Source organism: Stenella coeruleoalba (assembly GCF_951394435.1).
Source record: "Stenella coeruleoalba genome assembly, chromosome: 13".
Lineage (NCBI taxonomy): Eukaryota > Metazoa > Chordata > Mammalia > Artiodactyla > Delphinidae > Stenella > Stenella coeruleoalba.
The window spans coordinates 59772642-59794327 of record NC_137159.1 but is presented as its reverse complement, the minus strand read 5'-3'; the positions used below and the strand labels follow the sequence as shown (position 1 = coordinate 59794327).

The 21686-nt window shown below is 36.9% G+C and overlaps 1 protein-coding gene across 3 annotated transcripts in view; it reads right to left on the bottom strand.

The window, feature by feature from the left end:
- Window positions 1-21686, bottom strand: part of ATL2 (atlastin GTPase 2) — a 66952-nt gene that overhangs the window by 5803 nt on the left and 39463 nt on the right. For 2 of the 3 annotated variants that reach the window (XM_079940391.1, XM_079940392.1), the window contains exons 3-12: window positions 14337-14471; window positions 13944-14048; window positions 10605-10655; window positions 10250-10306; window positions 8695-8787; window positions 6394-6532; window positions 5492-5619; window positions 4072-4128; window positions 2765-2836; window positions 1651-2082 (exon numbers count right to left, since the gene is read on the bottom strand). In XM_079940391.1, coding sequence (XP_079796517.1) covers window positions 1651-2082; window positions 2765-2836; window positions 4072-4128; window positions 5492-5619; window positions 6394-6532; window positions 8695-8787; window positions 10250-10306; window positions 10605-10655; window positions 13944-14048; window positions 14337-14471 — 1269 coding nt within the window. Of the gene's footprint in view, window positions 1-94; window positions 110-1650; window positions 2083-2764; window positions 2837-4071; window positions 4129-5491; window positions 5620-6393; window positions 6533-8694; window positions 8788-10249; window positions 10307-10604; window positions 10656-13943; window positions 14049-14336; window positions 14472-21686 lie in introns of all 3 variants that reach the window. The other variant, XM_079940393.1, reaches the window with a different exon arrangement.

Genomic DNA, 21686 nt, shown 5'->3' with positions numbered 1-21686 from the left:
AAACATGGAGTGATTCGTTAGGAGAATGACTCAGAGTGCCTTGAAGTTAAAGAACTTAAGACTACAAGAATTTGAGACTTTGTAGGTTTCTCACCTTCCTGGGACTCCTCTGAAGCAAAAGAAAAGAGAAATGCAAAAAAATTTAGACAAGTGTTGACACAGCACAGATCTTCTGACTAGTGATCATCTTACCTCAACTATACTGAAAATAATTTTACACACTTTAGATTCTTCCATTCACTTGTTTTGTAATAATGGCACTTCTAAACTCCTAGAATCAATGCTGCATGGGAGATGAGTGGTTTTCAAAAGAAGACAATGTACAACTATCGAAATTCATGTTGCACAAAATTAGTAATGGTCCAACATTTTTAAAGTAGGTAATATTTTAAGTGACATTGTGATAGCTTTTTTTTTTTTGAGGTTGTGATAGCTTTTAATCCATCTTCGGTCAGAAGATATCAAAGGAATATAAAGAATGAGATTATTTTTGATATAAAAATTTAAATTTTACAAATATCCAGATACAAGCTTCCAAATCAGATCTGAATAAATAGAGCATTTCTATAAAGAAGAAATATAAAATCCAAATTAATATAGTGGGTCACTGTATAAAATAATAATGACATTATTAATAGAAAAGTCAACATCCAATCAACTTCAGTCTTTGAATTTAAAGCCAAACCAACATGGACCTGCATATCTTAGATCTTCAAATAAGCCCAATACTTCATCAGCCCAGAAATGGTATCTGAAAACACCTTTTATAACTGTCCATCGGTAATAACTGTAGTTTTCATTCTGGTCCTTGACATGATGCTCAAGTATTTCACGATGATCATTTTAATGACAACATCCTTAAATGAAATTTTTTGAACACAGGCAATTCCAGACAACAGTTGGCTGATATACAACAAGGCTTTCCTTAGTAGATACTTGTCAGGCCCAACTTTGAATTCTGGTTTGAGGTAAAAAATCATGATTTGAATTCTGGTTGAGATAACGGATTATGATTAAGAAAAGCTGGTTCTCTGTTTGTGGTGCTTTGCTTTGTTCATTAGTATTTCCACAGTATAGAGGTCAAACAAAGTTTCTTTGATGTAAAGAATTCCCTATAAGATTGTTCCTTGTAGTACATCAGTAAATCACTACTAACTTCATGGAAGGCAATGAAGACACAATATTTTTCCTGGAATATAAGCATGCCTTGGTTCTTGCCAATATTAGTAAGAAACTTCTTTTGCTTTCCTAAAGCAAAAGAATTACACTTCCAAACTTCTTTCCTTACCTTCATAACTCTTGCACTAATTATATTTTCTTTTCTTAAAAAAAAAATCCTTAAAGACTCTGGCCCTGCCCACTTGTCTAGTATAATCAGGCCTATGACTAAGAATCTATCCAAAGGATATTACAGATGTAAGCCAACCAAAGCACACTATAATTACAACTTTAAAGGGGAAAAAAAACCAGTTCATACTTTATATTCAAATTATGCATCTAAACAAAAAGGAAACTATCCTTTTACCATTCTCCAGATAAAGGAAAAGTAGGTGTGCAAATACTGGGGGTGGGGAATGGGGGACTGGAAGGAGGGGTGGGGAGTCACAGGGATAAGATTAGTCACTGAAAAACCAAAAGACAGATACCAACCTGTTCCCATAGTGTTTCAGCAATCTGATCAATCATTGTTCCAATTTCTCTGAACTCCCCAGAGTATTTAACATATGCCCAAGTACAAAGAGACGTCAGTGCTAACCCCATGACAAGGTTACACAAGACGGCTATAGAGTTTAGGCCAACGAAGCCAGTCAGTCCTGAGATTATATACATAGCAAACATGACTGCAAATAGTGTGGCAGGGGTACGAGCAGCATAGAAGATATTTTTGCCATCATTGTGCTTTATAAAATTTGCATAGGTTTCTTCTATTTCAGCCTCAAGCTGGTCCTGATAACGACGGCAGAATTCATCTCCACCCATTTTTTTTACTGAACAGAACTGTTTAATCGCCACGTCCTTGAGATTCAGGTGTCTTCGCTCCAGATCTGAAGGTGCAATGTAAGGCTTGTCCCCACCACATACCTGTAAAGGCAGGGTTACATTAGGACAGATTACATGCTGGAAATAATTCACACTTGAAAGAAATTCCCTGATCATAATTTTTAATCTCAAAAAGTCAAACCACCTACATGGTTTAGTTTTACATCTGTTCATAATACTTCACACATTATCATACCCTACTTATTTCTTATATGTTTAACTGACTCAAGCAAAATAAACTTTCCAAAATTAATTATATTGGTATTAATTATATACCAATAAAGACAAAAAGAATTACACTGCAATCTGTACCTGACTTCACCTGACCCAGCAATACACCAAAAGAGTACAAAAGACTGCTGGCAAGAAAGTGGGTAAAAGATAACATAAAAAAGGTACTTTAATGTTTGAGTTAGCAAGCTTAGCAAAGAAGCTGCTATTGCCCTTAAGCTGATGTTGCTTGCGTCAGAAGCTACTAATAACAGCACTCTGAATCATGTGTCAGAAAATATTTCAGTGTGGTCTATGTAATAACTTACTACCCATATCCTGCACTCTAACCATGGGAATTATATTCTTAGTTTATTTCCAGCAGAGATGATAAAGGGAAATTTGGGAATGATGTAACATGACAATGTAAAAGGAGCACAAATTGGTTCAATTATTTTAAATATAAAAATCTTCTATCTTACTCTAGTGTCAAATTTAGATTTTAGTTACAAACCTGCTCCATACTTTTGCAATAGATCTCTCTTGCTCCTGCTACTGCAGCAAGATTATTAGCTTCAGCTGTTGCCTAAGAAATAAAATAAAATGTGCCAATTTTATGTGAAATACCTGATAACTATAAATTCTGATTAAGACAATAAATTATGTACAATGACCAAGTCTGAAAATGAATCAGAGAAAATATTATCAACTTCCAGTTTCCCTTTCTAATTGAAGGAAACACCAGTATAAAGGACATAATAATTGCTTCTAATAGGACTACCTGCTTAATCTTGTTTTGCTTAGGTTTGTTAAAGTGGGTTTGTAGAATATACCACATATGCCCAGGAAATTATAGAAAATTAAACATATACAACCCTAAAATGTGTCAAGTCCCCAGGTGCAAAGAATCAAGAATTACTCATATGGTCCTCTCTCTCATAATCAGTATTACACACAAGATACATTTTTAAATCCACAAAACTGCTTATTGGATGGGTTTTATGAAAAAACAGTTTAATCCACTATAAAACTGAGAAACTGCCCAAAGTAGCAAATTTTTTAAAAAATGAATTAGGTTGGGCTTCCCTGGTGGCGCAGTGGTTGAGAGTCCGCCTGCCAATGCAGGGGACACGGGTTCGAGCCTTGGTCTGGGAAGATCCCACATGCCACGGACCAACTAGGCCCGTGAGCCACAACTACTTAGCCTGCGCGTCTGGAGCCTGTGCTCCACAACAAGAGAGGCCACGATAGTGAGAGGCCCGTGCACCGCGATGAAGAGTGGCCTTCGCTTGCCACAACTAGAGAAAGCCCTCGCACAGAAACGAAGACCCAACACAGCCAAAAATAAATAAATAAATTAATTAATTAAAAAAAAATGAATTAGGTTAAAATAACATTGTCCCTAAAGAACACCTTTTTTAAAAAAATAAAAACAAAATCTATATTCACTAGAACCAGACGTGAATCATTAACATCAAGAGAAAATAAGCCTTATTTCAAACAACATTCATTGTCGAAGACTCAGAAAGCAGAAGCAAGGCTCTTGGTTTGGCAAGGCCCATATGAAGCTATCTTCTGAAGCAGAAATTCTCCTACACTTTTTGAGCAACTGAAGAGAAGGCACCGAGGACCCTCACTTCTGGTGTGCAAGGTGTGCAACCTGTAGTTACAAAAACCCATTAAAACTTCAGGACCCATGCCTTAAGTATCTAAAATGTATGCGCATGGAAAGAAACACTACCCCATTTCCAGCATTTATCTCTAAAGCAAAGATTTTTTTTTCTCCTTCGTAAATAAATGTATGTACAACACACACACTACCTGAAGCATGGACTTTGGATGTGGAAGTTCCTCTCCTTGATAAATTTTAATGTAAGCCTAAAAATACAGAAGACTCATTATATTCATACGTTATGCAAGTTGGCTCCACATCCCCAAAGAAAGAAAAATCATTAAATAGAAAAATGATTCACACTATTATAAGAAAAGTCTAGGCTTTAAAAATCATATACTCTCATTCCAACAGAGTTAACCCTATTCTCAACATTATTAAGTGTGTATGTTGCTAAATAATATCCTAGAGAAATGTCTCTAAATATAACTCCAACTTGGCATAAAAATTATGTCTCATATTTAAAAGTTATATATAAAATGCCATCTACTTTATGAAAAGAAATCCATAATTCTCCCCTAATGCCAACATTTCAAATAAATATGTAAGAAAATATTTTAACTCAGTATTTTACTTTGACCAGCTTAAAATATACTTCAGTTCAAGGGAAAAAAAATTACTGAATTTGTGGTTTAAGAGTAAGAAAGAAAGATGAACGTTTTTAAGTAAGTTCTATATAGGAATCTTTCACCTCAACTTTCTACTGACTCTAAATTAATTCATAACTGAACAAAGATAGTATGAAAGTTATCAAGTGTCCATTAAATAATACAAAAATACACTCTTAGTTAACTGTATTTCCCTTCTGTCTATTTACAACTACAATGAATAAATACAAACCTCTACAATAGTCTTGCTCTGGCAAGCAAGCTATAAAGACTAGAGAACAGGGCTTCCCTGGTGGCGCAGTGGTTGAGAGTCCGCCTGCCGATGCAGGGGACACGGGTTTGTGCCCCAGTCCGGGAAGATCCCACATGCCACGGAGCAGCTGGGCCCGTGAGCCACAGCCACTGAGCCTGCGCATCCAGAGACTGTGCCCCGCAGCGGGAGAGGCCACAACGGTGAGAGGCCCGCGTACCGCAAAAAAAAAAAAAAAAAAAAAAAAAAAGACTAGAGAACAGCAGAGGGGGAAAAAAAATCTATGCATAATTTACTTGAGCTCAAACCCAGTCTGGATACTTTCAGCTGCTCTTATCAAGGCCCAGACTCTGAGAGAAGGCTTTTGCGAGAACTCAGGATACAGAATTATGCTCCCAATACCTATTATCATTCTCAAATGATAGAGTGGTATTGTAATATTATGGTGAATGGTTCTTCTTTCCATATCAGAGCTGGAGAAAAAGTAGGATAATTCTACAAAGAATAAAATCACTGTCTAGAAGATACATGTTGTCTGCTACAATCTTAAATATTCTTAAATACTGATACATCCAATTCAAGGCAAAAAAATATAAATTTTACTTTTTTGCTTTAAAATAAAGGTAAGAAATTTCTTGTACATACAAATGAGTTTTAAGTCAGCTATATTTCTAACTTAGACAAAGCCATTTAATGTAAGAATTTTCCTACCTTAAAGTATTCTACAAGATCTCTACAAGTGACTTTAGATCCACTTATCTCTTTTTCTACCAAATTTTCTGGGGCAAGCAGCAATGGAACCAGATTTCGAAGCTCTCGTTTAAACTCTTCATCAATATCTAGTGGACATGAAATTAGTCAATATGTTAGTAAAAAAAAAAAAAAAGTAAAGTCCCCATTGGTAAGAGTTAATAAAATTCTATTTCATAAATTAAAAATATGCTACGTAAGTGTAGATTCATTTCAAAAAACTCATCCAAACACATCACACTGTCACATCTCCTAGGAAAAAATATAACCACCCCTCCACTCTACTACCCCACTTCCGTCATCTCCCAATAATTCTTTCAGCCCAAATAACAAATAAAACTGTGGCCTACCAGAACAAATTCCACATCAAGTATTTTAACTAAACTATCCTTTCCAAATGGCAAGCAATTCATGAAATTGTATTAAATTTTAATACTAAATTTTGTTTCTCCAGGCATACTGTTAAAAGTTTTGTCAATCCTCAAGCCTTTTGCCATCATGCTCAAAATAATCCTAAAACATACACAAAAAATTACACCATCACCCCCGAACAGACTTAAATCTAATTACATCAATATAATATATTGGTGATGCTTTTTAGCAGAGTGCAATCAGATGAAATACTGAAATGTTCTTAGCCTTCAGTATTTTTAGGACATCAGTGTTGAGCAACAGACCACCTTATAAAATGTTAATCAATATGCCAGGTGTTTGCAAGAAACCAATACATTACAATCACACCATTAATAATGCATTAAAACGTCCTCCAGTATAAAAGAAAAAATTTAAGGAACCATGTATTTTTTTTAACTTTCAGCCTCTAAAACTTAAGTTCTGATTTTAGCAAGAATGGGAATTCCCACCTTTCAATCTCCCATCAAAACTAGGATTAGTTGCAACTTTAAGACCAGGATGTGGCAAAAGGAAGCAACCAAGATTTGAGAAACAATTGTGAATGTGCTTCCTTACATTCTGTAGCTCTTCATGTTGATTTTGTTTTACCTGGGGACAGAAGGAGACAAGGTGAAGGTGCAAACAAGAGAAAAACACATTTTTTTAAGAAAACACACATACGTACTCACATGCACGCACATTAACTCAGATGCTAGTCTAGGTGTGTGTTTCTTGACAATAAAATTTTACTAAAGAGCCATTTCTAACCATTTGATAAGACCCCACTCTGTCTTAAACCAAAAAAGACTTTTTTTTCCCCATGTCAGCTGCCAAGGATATGAATAAATACAAATAATAATTAATCATAATATCTAACACCAGAACAACAGATGTGGTTGTGATTTATAAACCAGTAAATAAATTAAGAATTTGCCTTTAAAGTACTTATAATGGCAAAGAGAAAAACAAAGTACTAATTTGCCTACGAATAAAAAGATCAGCCCCTGAGCAAAACAACAGATAAGGCGAAAAGCTCCAATGCAGTCCAAAGAGCCTTAAAAATTTATTAGGATTTTGGCACTTACTCCAAATGATTATTTATGATTTATGCTAGTTTACCAGTGTTTTGCAGAAGAGAGACTGCTATGTATTTTCTGGAAGGAAATCCTAATGTTAGATTTTTAATAACTACTTATCCCAATATAACTCACATATTCTCCCAAACTCGTCTCAAAAACCATTCTAAAAAACATGCACCATTCGTAATCAACAAAATCTGGAAACTACCTAAATCTCCATCAAAAGTAGAATGGAAAACCTGTTGCCTGTTCATACAATGGAAGACTGCATAGCAATGAGAATAAGTGAACTAAACTACATGCAACAATGTGGATTAATCTCAGAAATGTAATACTGGGCAAAAGAAGCTGGACACAAAAGAATACATACTGTATATGATTCCTTTCATAAAAAGTCCAAAAACCAAGCCTGTTGGAGGTCAAAAGAGTAATGAAGGGTTTGGCAGGGGGGGGTAGGGGGGGTGGGGGTGGGAGTTAGTGGATACAGGCAGTTGCTTCTGGGTGGTTACATGGCTATGTTCAATTTGTACAAACTCCTCAAGCTGCACACTTACGATCTGAGTACTTTTCTGTATGGCTTCAATAATATATTTAAAAACCTCCTTATCTTTGAAGTACATAATTCTGAATTTAGTTAATATGCCTGATGTGCTGTGGGTTAATTTCTTCTGAACAAACCAGAGAAAACGCTGATGAATGAAATTATCTCTGACAAGTCTAGAAATGCCTTTCAAATAATCCAAGAAATGAGGAGTTGGTTTTGATCTTATTTTAGGATTAAGAAAAATTACACTATACCCTAAGTCTTTGAATGTGGCTGCGAAATTAAATGCATTTTTTCATAGGAAACAAACAAAATTTTATTACCCCAAAGAGCTAAACCTCCTACTTATGAATAAAGGTACTTTTATGTATCTTTTGTGGACGTCAGTAGGTAGGTAGTATCTGACCTGAGGGTTTCCCAAAGTACTTCCATGTTATTTCCAGGAATGACTTGGTGTGGCATTTGCACAGGCCAGGCCAGGAGCTTGGACTTTTGGGTCCTACTCCCAGTTATCAATAATTAGTTAAGTGACCAAAGGCAAGTCACTTTTCTGGGTCCCAGTTTTGTGTGTGTGTGTGTGTGTGTGTGTGTGTGTGTGTGTGTGTGTGTGTGTGTGTGTGTGTGTGTGTGTGTGTGTGTGTGTGTGTGTGTGTAAAGGCTATACTAGATAATGTTTAAGATCCCTTTTTTCTCTATATGCTGCCACTCTACGAGATAGTATCCTTGGAAAGAGAGTCTCACATCATCTGTGTTCAATGCATCCACACTAGATTATCCAGCCTGTCCCAAATGCTCAGAAGCTCAGCTGGGCCAGAAAGAGAAATGCATGCAACCTGAGCAGATCAAAAAGTTAGTCTACTTCAAACTTTTATCCTTTGAATATTGATTTACTGAAGGGGCAGTTGGCTCTGGAGAGAAATATCCATTCCTTAACTTCTACTTGAGGGCATTTCTATTGTCCTCTTTCACAGGAGTGCTACCAATTTACTTCTCATCAATTATGTATGCAGTTATCTGGGTTAACTTGGGATACTCAATTTGTTCCAATGACACTCAGAGGTTGGTAGTCTAAGCAGCAGTCCAGACAGTCCACACCTTCACCTGGGGCTTGGTGCTTATGCTCTCTTCTCTAAGAAATGGGGGCTTACCTGCAATCTCTTTTCAAGGAATTGTTTTCCACCTTCCAAACCATATGAATGTTCATAAGGATAACTCCAGTCTCGAATCAAAAACATTAGTGTCTACAGAAAGAAGGGGAAAAAATTGAAATCATTTCTTATAAAACTTTACCAAAAATTACTACTTTAATAACTGAAGCACCCCTTACTCCCCAAAAACAATCCTTATCAAAAGTTATAGTAACCAAATGGCTTAATACTACTCATAGTTATAACAAGAGCCTACATAAGCCAACAATACTCCCAGCTCCTATACCAAGAAACTACCTCCATCTGAGAACCTCACTGTGTATAAGAGTCACCACAAGCAATAATACAGGATATTTTAAAAAGAAACAAAAGACATATCAGGGTATACAGATCATAATTTTAAGTCAAGATTGTGTAACTAGAAGACCAGCGAACCTAATTCTAGACCAATTAGTTCTTTTCATAGAATTTTTAATTCCTATATGCTTAAGTTCCTCAACTCAGCACTACTGACACTTCGGGTCAGATAATTCTTAGCTGTGCATGGCTGTCCTATATTTTGTAGGATGTTGAACAGCATGTCTGGCCTCTATAAACTAGATGCCAATGGCATGAACTTCCTCCCCAAAACTGTGACAACCGAAAATGTCTCCAGACACTGGTAAATGCCCTCTGGGTGGCAAAATTACCCCAGTTCAGAAAAACTGATAGAGGCCAAATAGAGTATATTTCATCACATACACAAAATAACACCATAACCTGCCCAAATATTTCATAAAAGTGATCACCTGAGCCAGACAAGACTGAGGCAGAATCAATGTAACCCACTAACAGAATCACCAGTGATGCTATCACACAGGAAGGACTTCACACACTGATGAGCAAACAGGGTGGAGTCATTCTCACCTACTATAACACAACTAACCAAATAGTACAATGTCCACTTACAAATTACACTTGTTTCAAAAAAGAATCTATCTGAAATTAGCTCTGCTTTTTAAAAAATCTCTAATGATAAGACTCCACAGAAGCAAGCAGAGCATATGCTTCTCAAATCAAGGTTAATTTCTGACTTAATATTCTGTACCTAGCATTTAAAAGTAATGAAAAAACACATGGGGGAGAGATATAATAAATTCTGAAACTCTTCTATTTGAAACAAAAATAAAGAATAATAGGTCTAACCTCAACTTGTAATATACCACACACACACACACACACACACATGTACAACCAATAACATTTTCTAGTAGTTTATCACATATAAAAGAAATTTACATGACTATCTCAAGTTTTGGAAGTAATATCCAGTTAAAAGAAATGTTATTAACCTTTTAAGTAAAAGTATTAAGAACCAGTCTATATTCATTTGTTCTATTTCCTATCCTGTAAGCTGCTACTGATAAGATGGTGATGACATTACCATAAATTAGTTTCAATTCCACTAGATCTGTTGCTAAAAATGAGTTTCGCATAATGTCCTCATATCTCCAGAGATACAAGATGATAGCTTTTCATAGATAAAAATTTTTTTAATGATAAAATATTTATTTACCTGAAATGGCTTCTGGTAGATTTCTTCCATTGCAAGTCTGCCGTATTCTGTAAATAACTATTAAATCAAATTATTTAAAATAATGCCCCCGAAAAGGTTGAAAGAAGACCTCTGTAAAGCTATTCTATATCAGACGACTAGATGTCAGAGCCTTTAAAATCATTTGAAAGCCAAGCATTTAATTTTTAAGACTGCATATACTTTAAAATTTCTTCTAGTTAAGAAGTCGTACATCTGTGTAAAACCATATAATAGTCAATCTTCTTACAATATTACAGGTTCTTGGTGTAAAGTCACAACAAAGTGGGAATTAAACTTTCAACACTTTGGCATACATTCTTTGAGACATACATACTTGCAAGTGTTGAAGATCATCTTCTTGAATATTTTGAGACAAATTATACACCTGTTAAAACAAATTTTTGTTTTTATTAGTGTTTTACTTTGAATACCCAGCTGTGTATAACTTTACTTGTGGAAACGAAGGCTATTTTACACCTGAGCACAAATGAATGACTCAGTCACTATCTTAACCAGTGGTCCATGAAAAGAAATTTCTTTTTTCCTAACAGTTAGGATAAAACATTAAGGGGGAAGCAGCGGTGGTAAACTGTGTAAAAATCATGAATATACACATATGGGGCCAAGAAGGCAGCAGACATTTAAAAAAAAAAAAAAAGTATATTACATAGTAAGTTTCTTTAATGTTATGACATGATTTTTTTTTTAAGTGAAGAGTTCCCCCAACTACCCAACTGTTTTTCTAAGTCAATGAACGTGAAGGGCATAGTTCTATTGGTTTGGCCAAAAAGTTCGTTCGGGTTTTTCTCTGTAAGATGTTACAGAAAACCCAAACGAACTTTTTGGCCAATCCAATACAAAGATAAATTCCTCCCTGGAGCATTCATAGTATATAGTTTATGGTTTATTCAGTGGGTGCCTCAACTAACTTGACTGTAATATTATGGTTATCGTTTTACTTAAGCAAAGTCAGTCTAAATAACTTAACATGAACATTTTACCCCCCCCCACACACACACACAGTAGGTAACACTCTTCCACTTTCCAAGGCCCACAGACCAGAGCTGGTAACGCAAACTTCACTACTCTCAAGAAACAGTAATTGGAGAAAAGATTCGCTAGGTCCAATCCTTCTGAGTCAGGTCTTTAAAAGATGACCTGGACCACCAAAGGACAAAAGTGGATGTCCATAGTTGTCACCTCTGCTAGGAAATAACTTATATCTAAGAAAATAGGGTTACTCCAAATATAGAACAATTTGTTCTAACAGCAAATAAGTGATAATCTAACTTAATCACTTGGAGGTCAAGAATATAAACAGCCAATATAGCCTGGCAAACCTAAAATGATATTCTCAGTTGACTAATTCCAAACAGGTTCTTAAAAAGTAATTAATGATGAGGTGATTAAACTCTAGATTTAAACTTAAAAACTGAAAGAATAACCAACCTATTCTCACTCATATGGGCCTTAGCTTTTAGAAAATAGGACCAGATCCCTACATTGTCAGGGCCAGGTTGTAAATAGCAAACAGAAAAGATTTGTTTATTGTAGATCATTAGTACTTAGCATATTGTGTTGTACTTAATAGATGCTCAGTAATTATTTTTTGAAAGAATAAATGACAAAGGGATCAATTTGTTATTGATCCATCAGCCAGATAACTTATGTAAGGAAGGAGAGAAATCTAGCCTCAAGAATCAGGAAAGAAGCAATAATAAAAACTAATTTTAGGGACTTCCCTGGTGGTCCCTGTGGTTAAGACTCTGCATTCCTGGGACTTCCCTGGTGGCGCAGTTGTTAAGAATCCGCCTGCCAACGCAGGAGACACAGGTTTGAGCCCTGGTCCGGGAAGATCCCACATGCCACGGAGCAACTAAGCCCGTGTGCCACAACTACTGAGCCTGCGCTCTAGAGCCCGTGCTCTGCAACGAGAAGCCAGAGAAAGAGAAGCCCGCGCACCACAACGAAGAATAGCCCCCACTCGCTGCAACTAGAGAAAAGCCCACGCACAGCAACACAGCCATAAATAAATAAATTTTAAAAAAGACTCCACACTTCCAATGCATGCAGGCATGGGTTCAATCCCTGGTTGGGAAACTAAGATCCCATATGCCGCACGGTTCGGCCTTAAAAAAGAAAAAAAAAATTAATCTTGATTATTTAGTTTACAAACCGCTTTCTTATGCATTATCTCATTTGTATCTCATTTCTGACTGCACACAAAACCACATGTGAGATAGGCAAGATGGGCAAAATCTTTGTTTTACGATAAGAAAGTGGCTGAATGGCTTTACGTGGTTGTCCAAAACCAGTTCTCTTGCTATCATAAAGTTGAATAAACAAGAGAACACCACGGTATAAGTTTTAGGACAGAGAACTTATAATTTAATGCAAGCCACAGAGCCAGCTAATCTGAAGGGCTATAATGCGATAATATAAATACAAAGATGTGGCTTCTGCTCGCCTCAAGAAAATGGCAGTTGTGCTGCCCTGCAAGATCAGAGAAAAAGAGGTGGGACAAACTGAGAAAAAGAGACTCTGAGAGTCCCCAGTAACATCACTTAGTTTGTAGTGACAGATATTCCCATCCCTATAATAAAAAGAAGCCACTTCTCTTTTATCTCATAATAATTCCAAAACTTGTTTCCACTCTGACAGCTAGATACTTCAAATTGAGGAAGAAAGGAAATGGGAACTTTAATAGAAACTGGTCACACATTCCAGATATTAATGGAAAGCACAAAAATTCCAAGACACTGTGACGGTATCACCTATAATCTACCATCCATAAGAAATATTTATCTCAGGAGAAGCACATACTTTTTAAAATATTTGCAAATACACATCTTGATACATCACCAGCTGGATCTAACCACCATACTTCAATAATTCATTTTTCAGCCAGAGAAGTATCAACCACAGATGAGCTCAGGAAACAGAAAGTAAAGAAATAAAAAATGACCTGTGGTGGTTTAATTCAGTGCAATTAGTCTAAATTATACAGAAAAGAGATGGCCTAGCTTGAAGAGACTAGAACTTGATAGAACACCAAACATAACTCTAGGGTACAGCATAAGTGAAAAAACAGAAAGGATTTCACCCCTTTCTAAATGAAACAGATGCTTTAAGTCCTTAGTTTATTATATAAACATCATTAAGGTTTCCTAAATAAGAATTATTATGCCTCTACCTCCATTAGTTCAAATAATCATGTACTAGTTGTCATACATATTGAGTAGAAAACTAAATTTAATTACTTGGTTTTGTTGTTTGTTTGGTTGGTTCAGCCAAAAAATAAAGAAACACCCTATACTTTACTGTATATGACTGAATTCAATTGAATTCAATATCAACTGAATATCCTTGAATTCAATTAAGGATATCATGCAATAATATATATTCCTTTAAAAAGAAAAAAGCATAGATGCTATGATGAAATACCAAAGGGATTGGCTATTGGTTCACTGTTTCCCTGGTAAGCACTAAAAGTATGAAATTTCACATTGTAAGCCAGAACAGCAAGCGTAGAAATGTAAGTGACCAATACTAAATGTAAATAGTTTCTCTGATTTTAATCCTTTTTTTCCCTTCAATCAAAAGGCATTTTGAGGAAGAGCAAAGGTATTAGGATTGTCTGACCTGATCATACCGCGTCATCTCTGTATCTCACCTGGACAGAGCTAGTCATAGTGCTCAGAGCAAACACTGTTGCACAATCTTTGATAGTTGACTGGCTATCAAAGGCACCCTGGGTATCCATTAGCAGCACAGCCACCTAGGAATTTAAAAGTTTAAAATACTAAGTAAAAAATTTACCAATAGTGACTATAAAAGTCAAATATAAAATGGTTAATATCAAAATCAGTAATTAAGTCAAGAAAAGTCCTCTAACTTAAGTATCTCACACATTTTGACATAATAATCCACATATGTTAAAGTTATCAGATATTAATAGTTCTGTGTTGTTTTGATCAAGTTCTATATTGTTTTGATCTATATATATATATATATATATATATTTTTTTTTACTATATATAGTAAAAAACTATAAAGAGAATCTCACTTTTGTTCCATTAGGTCTGTCGATCACAAACACTTCATTCCAGACTTGTATGCCTGTAGTTTCTCTTTCGCAACCACCTCTCCATGTAAAGCCAGTCAATGGTTCATTGCTTCCACCAATCCAACTTTGAGAATCCTGTTAAAGTTAAGAATAAATAGAAAATAAAACACACAAAAATAAGAACTCAAAAGGAATATAAGAAATCACCCACTCTTCACAACACTGTAAATCAACTACACTTCAATAAAAATTAAAAAAAAAATCAGCCACTCATTTTATAGATGAGGAAGGTACATCCAGGGAGATAAAATATACTGTAACATTACACAAGTAGTTACAAAAACAGTCCCAAATCCCATCTAGGGTGTTTTGACTAAGAGAGATGTGGTCTTCCCCCAAACCTGAACCTTCTTGAATAGCTCACATTTTCATACTCTAGGCTTCTAGATAAGTGGGGTCACACCCACTTCCCCATTTTGGAAAGATTTCCTATGTTTAAAAATCATAAAAAATAGATACTAGCTATTTCGATACCTCCTTGTACAAAACTAAGTTCCAGACAGAATGGCTGTCAAAACAGCATTGCTCTCTTAGAATAGCTTATACTAAAATGTTTTCACACTGCCTTAATTTTCTCTTTAAAAAATATCAACTTTAAAAATAACCACAAGACTTGTTTGAAACCTGATTCAAACAATCCAGCTACATAACTCTTTTTCGAAACCAAAAGGGAAATCTGAATCCAGACTGGGTATTATATTAGATGGTGTTAAGTTGGGGTAAAGATGATTGCTTGGTGTGATAATGGTTTTGTGGTTGTATTAATAATAATAATAAAGTCCTTAACTGTTAAATATTCGAGTATTTATGGTGAAAGAATATGCTTAGCATTTGCTTTAAAATATTTCAGAAAAAAAAAAAAGAGTAAAAGGGCAGAGAGAAAAACAGATGAAACAAGACCAGCAAAATGTTGATAGGTATACTGGGGTTCATTATACTCTAGTATTTTGGGATATATTTAAATTTTTCCATAATCAAATGTTTTAACGTACCTCACAGGGCTAGACTGTTATAATTAAATATCATAAAATTATATTAAAGTTACTATACCATAAAGTAATTTATCTAGAAAATTAAATCTGGAATATAATAAATGAGTTAACTTTGACATATATTAAGAGCCCTAGGGACTTCCCTGGTGGCACAGTGGTTAAGGTGCAGAGCAACTAAGCCCATGCGCCACAACTACTGAGCCTGTGCTCTAGACCAGCGAGCCGCAACTTCTGAAGGCTGCATGCCTAGAGCCCGTGCTCCACAAGAGAAGCCACCGCAACGAGAAGCCCGTGCACCACAACGAAGAGTAGCCCCAGCTCGCCAAAACTAGAGAAAGCCCGCGTGCAGCAACCAAGACCCAACACAGCCAAAAATAAATAAATAAAATAAATAATTTTTTTTAAAAGAGCCCTATACTTTAAGTATACTTAAAGCCCACATACCCTTTTCTCAAAGTACCTCCCCCCACAGGAAAAATTCCTTTGTTTCAGAAATATTTCTAATAAGCTTTACTATATAGTCCAAAACAGATATCAAAGCTCAAATTAGGGGTGGAAAAAAGATGGGTATGGTAGGCTCAATGAGGGATGAAGCAATTTATGAAAACGAGATACAAGGTGGGGGGAAAAAAGTGTTGTCCAGACGATCACTACCTAATGTGAAGATCCGTCTTAAACTTCAAACATCTATAATTATTATTATCCCACAAAACTCCCATCCCCAGTAGGTTACCAATCCTATTAACCACAAAATTCTCTTGGATTCTCTTCTTCACTTTCAGTATCTTCAGCTTTTGACCCTCATCCCTCTGTTGGTCACAAGGCTGCCTGCCACATGGCACAATTCTATTCACATTATATACTATGGACTTGTGCTTCAGGAGGCACCCTTACAGGGATTATGGTCTTGCCCCTGGGCTATACTTTAGATGCCCCAAGTAGCCTGGAACCTCCCTGTCGTACTCTCAACCCATCCTTCCCATAGTCACTTAATTTTCTCAACAAGAAATGTAATCTTGCCACTGTCCTACTAAAAAGTCATCTGCGGCTCCCCATTATTTACAGGACCATCTAGAGACCTGCTGCATACAATCCACCTTTAATTTACTTTTTCTATCTCTGCTCCTGATACTACTCATAAGTTCCCCCAACACACACACACACACACACACACACACACACACACACACACACACACACACACACACCCCCTCTTCCAGTTTCTACCACTCCAAAAAGGTCACTATTCCGAAATACGTATGTTGTTTAGCATCTCTATACTTTTGTTCCACCCACTGTCTGCCTAGACTGAGCCAGCTGTCAGGAAACTCCGACTTTTGTGGACTCTGAAAGCATATTACCGACACTGCAGGTGGTTATCTTTAAATAGCTTTGCACTGCAGTTCTTGTGTGAATACTGAGAGCACGGGCTGTAAACTCCATTTTTGTTTACAAAACTGTTCCTACCGAAGTGCCTTGCCCTATTCTAGGCTCTCACATGTGGCATCTCATTCCCCAACAATGTCAAAGTGGTATTTAATGAACTGATTATTTTTAAAAGGTCCAACCTACAAAAGTAACTTAAGAGAATCTACCCTATTAGAGAAATCTGTTTTTATTCTACATCTTGTTTCCCTATCTCTCCTATGAGAATGTAAGTTCCATGAAGAAAGAAAGTTTTGTCTTTTTTTTCTCTCAAAACATAGAATAGTACTCCCAGAAGAGAGAATGGTGCCTGGCTTGCAGTAGGCACTCAAAATATTTGCTCAATAAATAAATACATTAAAAATTTTAATTATTAAGCTTCAGTGTGTTCCCTTTTGAGCATGTGTAAGAGATACCTAAGAAATATGATCCTTTTAGGGACTTCCCTGGTGGTGCAGTGGTTGGGAGTCTGCCTGCCAATGCAGGGGACACAGGTTCAAGCCCTGGTCTGGGAAGACCCCATATGCCTCAGAGCAACTAAGCCCGTGCACCACAACTAGCCCGTGTGCAGCAACAAAGACCCAATGCAGCCATACATACATACATAAATACGTTTACTAAAAAAAAAAAAAATATGATCCTTTTAATTATTCCTAGAAACAATTACATGAACAAGAGAGTAAAAATAAATTTTAAAAAGTATAGATGACTGATATCATAGGCTAAGATGTTTGTTAACCTTACCCTCTCCAAAGAAACTTTAAAAAGAACTGGTGTCTCATTTAAAAAATCTATTGACTATATATCATCTCTTCTTAGTTTACCCTGTAATGGAAATGTTTACTAAACTGATTAGTCAATAAAAGGACGAAAGAAAAAGTAAGTCAGAGAACCTAGCTAATTAAAATCACTAAGTTTTGATATTTCAAAACATGAAATTAAGAAGTCTTACTATTTCTCTAACATATTGAATACCGATAAATTTAATATATTCATATATACTCATTCAACAAATATTTATTGAACCCCTACCATGTGCCAGCCACTGTTTTAGGTTCTAGGGATACAGCAGTGAAAAAGAACAAACATTCCTGCCCTCAAGGAGCATTCAAATGAATTCTAGAAGCAGCCTTGCTGATAACAGATACTATTTGCTGTCATAAGTTAGTAAAAGCAAACTTAAGAACTTGAAAAACAGTAATCTGATACCATTTACTACTGTAGGGACAAAACAGGCCTTAAAACTCGAAATTTCTAAAATGATTTTAATCCTCCAGTAAAATAAAAAAATCTTATTGAATAAATCTCAGTTGCAAAAGGCAATATGAAAACACCTGAACTTTAAATGTAGTCAAATATTATAGTGAATAAACATAAACTCTTGCCAAGAAGACTTACCAGTGTAATATAATTGTCAACAATAAGGAACCCGGGCTTCCCTGGTAGCACAGTGGTTAAGAAACCACCTGCCAATGCAGGGGACACAGGTTCGAGCCCTGGTCCAGGAAGATCCCACATGCCGCAGAGCAACTAAGCCCGTGAGCCACAACTACTGAGCCCGCATGCTGCAACTACTGAAGCCTGCACACCTAGAGCCCGTGCTCTGCAACAAGGGAAGCCACCGCAATGAGAAGCCTGCACACTGCAACGAAGAGTAGTCCCCCTCGCTGCAACTAGAGAAAGCCCACGTGCATCAACGAAGACAACGAAGACCCAACACAGCCAAAAATAAAATAAACAAATTTTAAAAAAATTAAAAAAAAACAATAAAGAACCCCTACCTACTCTAAATAATAAGAAACAAATTCTTATTTCACCATAGGAAAGATAACATTCTCTAGCAACAAAGTGAAACAACAGCTGGTAAACTTGAAACACAGACTTGGTGGTCCAACCAGGTCTACATGTATCAGACCATACACCCTGTTCCCAGTCTTACTGACTCCAACAATGGGCAGGCCAGAAGAATAAAGCCCCATTCAAAAGCCATAGTAACTCATCACAGCGAGGAGGAAAAGGGACAAAAAGGATGAAATTAAAGACCCAAGTAACTGTACAATGAAAGAGCAGATCCTTCCTAGTTATGAAACATTCCCCATAAAAACATAACAGATGGGACTTCCCTGGTGGTGCAATGGTTAAGAATCCGCCTGCCAACGCAGGGGACACAGGTTCGAGTCCTGGTCTGGGAAGATCCCACATGCCGCGGAGCAACTAAGTCCGTGTGTCACAACTACTGAGCCTGCGCTCTAGAGCCCATGAGCCACAACTATGGAAGGCTGTGTGCCTAGAGCCCGTGCTCCGCAACAAGGGAAGCCACCGCAATGAGAAGTCCGCGCACCGCAACGAAGAGTAGCCCCCACTCAACGCAACTAGAGAAAGCCTGCACGCAGCAACAAAGACCCAACACAGCCAAAAATAAAATAAATTAAAAAAACATAACAGGGCTTCCCTGGTGGCGCAGTGGTTGAGAGTCCGCCTGCCGATGCAGGGGACATGGGTTCATGCCCCGGTCCGGGAGGATCCCACATGCCGCGGAGCGGCTGGACCCGTGAGCCATGGCCGCTGGGCCTGCGTGTCCGGAGCCTGTGCTCCGCAACGGGAGAGGCCACAACAGTGAGAGGCCCGCGTATCGCAAAAAAATAAAATAAAATAAAATAACAGATGAAAATCTTAATCTGTATAAAACTAGTACCTAATTCTGGAGATAGGTTATTAACATTAAACACACAAATCAGTGGACAGAATGAGTTAATATAAACATTCTGACCACCAAACATAATTTACAGTTTTCATTTGAATATGTAAGAATACTCTACAGGTCCTGGAACAAATTAAGCAACATTAGACTCTTAAAACAGTTTTAAAACTGTCTAACATCTTAACCACCCCCATGTCCAACTCCTCCCTTCTGGGGCTGGACAAACTGATAACATTATGACTGACCCAAGGCACTAGCTCAAACAAGGACAACTATATCAACTTAGGTACACACCAAAGAAGTGTAAATAACCTTTTTTTTAAGGCTCTGGCTAAAAGGTGACCTTGACCTGGAAGACATTATGCTAAGTAAAATAAGCCAGATATAAAATAACAAAATTGTATGATTCTACTTATATGAGGTACCTACAGTAGTCAAACTCATACAGAAAGTAGAAAAGTGGTTATCAGGGGCTGGAGGAAGGGGAGGAATGAGGAGTTTAATGTGTACAGAGTTTCAGTTTGGGAAGGAAAAAGTTCTGGAGATGCACTGGTGATGATGATTGTACAATAATATGAATATACTTAATGCCACTAAACTGTACACTTAAAAATGATTAAAATGGTAAACTTTGTTATGCATTTTTTAACCACAGTTTTTTTTAAGGGTACTTGAGTGCTACTAGAACAGAAAGGCGAAACACCTCTAGTTACTAAATTAAGGTTTGGCATGGAGATTTGACTTCACAGTCTTCCACTGGACTTCCAGCCTCAGTGCTCCCACATATAAAGCTAATGTAAAAAGCACAGTGGCCTCACAACAAGAAAAAAGTTCAATACGAAAATCAACAAACTTTCTTTCTTAGATCAGAGAATTGAGGTCACAGGGCAAATTGCACACCAAAATCTGAGAGACAGGCAAATACAAAGAACCACAAGCTGAGGTCAGTTACCAAGGAGCAGAAGCTGCTGGAGCAACTGGAAGAAACACTTAAATGGTAATTTGGACAAACTGCTGGAAGCTACGAGTAGACTAGCTTGAGACCTAAGACCTCTCATGGAGGTTCAGGCTTCATAGGCCCCCACTTTCTTGGGTTTTACCTCAAGGAGCTCCCTGAGGTTTTCTTTTTTTTTTTGGCCATGGCACACAGCTTGCAGGATCTTAGTTCCCTGAGCAGGGACTGAACTTGGGCCACAGCAGTGATAGCACTGAGTCCTAACCACTGGACTGCCAGGGAATTCCCTGCAACCATTTTCAAATACACTCAGGAAAGTAAGCACTGATAGCAGTCCTCATTAACAAAGGCCTGCCCTCCAAGACAAACTACCTTATCAGAGCTTTATCTAAGCCTGGAAAGGGCAATTCATCAACTCCAGCCCCCTCTATCCTTCCTGTCTCAAGTAAGGGGAGAAAAAAAATTGTTAAGGCTAAGAAACACTTCTGAAGGTCACAGCCCAGGGACTCAGGCCCACTTACAAAACTGAGATTTAATCATAAAATGATATAGCTTTCCTCTCCCACACCTTACCACCACATCAACCAGGCTCCACTACGATGACAGTGGATTACAAATGAGAGAGCTGCAAGACACATTCTATTTAAGGAGTTCTTAGAGAAACCCAAGGATAATGGGAGAGGGGGAGAAAACTGAAGTCTCTGGGACCTAAAGCAGCAGAAAACATTAAACACATCTCTGAGCTAAAGTTAGATTAACATAACACCTCACACTAAAAACTTAACTGTCAGTTCCTATTTTCTGATATTTCATGCCTAACTTTCAACAAAAAAATTACAAGCCATGCCAAAAGGTAAGGAAAAACAGACTGACGAGACAAAGCAACCATCAGAACCAAACTCAGATATGATGCAGATTTTGAAATATGAGGTAGTAAATTTAAAATAACTAGGATTAATATCTTATGGGCTCTAATGAGAAAAGTAGAAAATGTGCAAAAACAAGTAATGTAAGCAGAGAGATGGAAACTCAAAGAATTAAAAGAAAATGGTACATATAAAAAACACTGTAGTAGAAGTAAAGAATGCCTTTAATATACTTATCCACAGACTGGACACAGCCAAGGAAAGAATCAGTGAACATGAATATATATCAATAGAAACTTCCCAAATTGAAATGCATAGACAAAAAAGGATAAGAATAACAGAACAGACCAC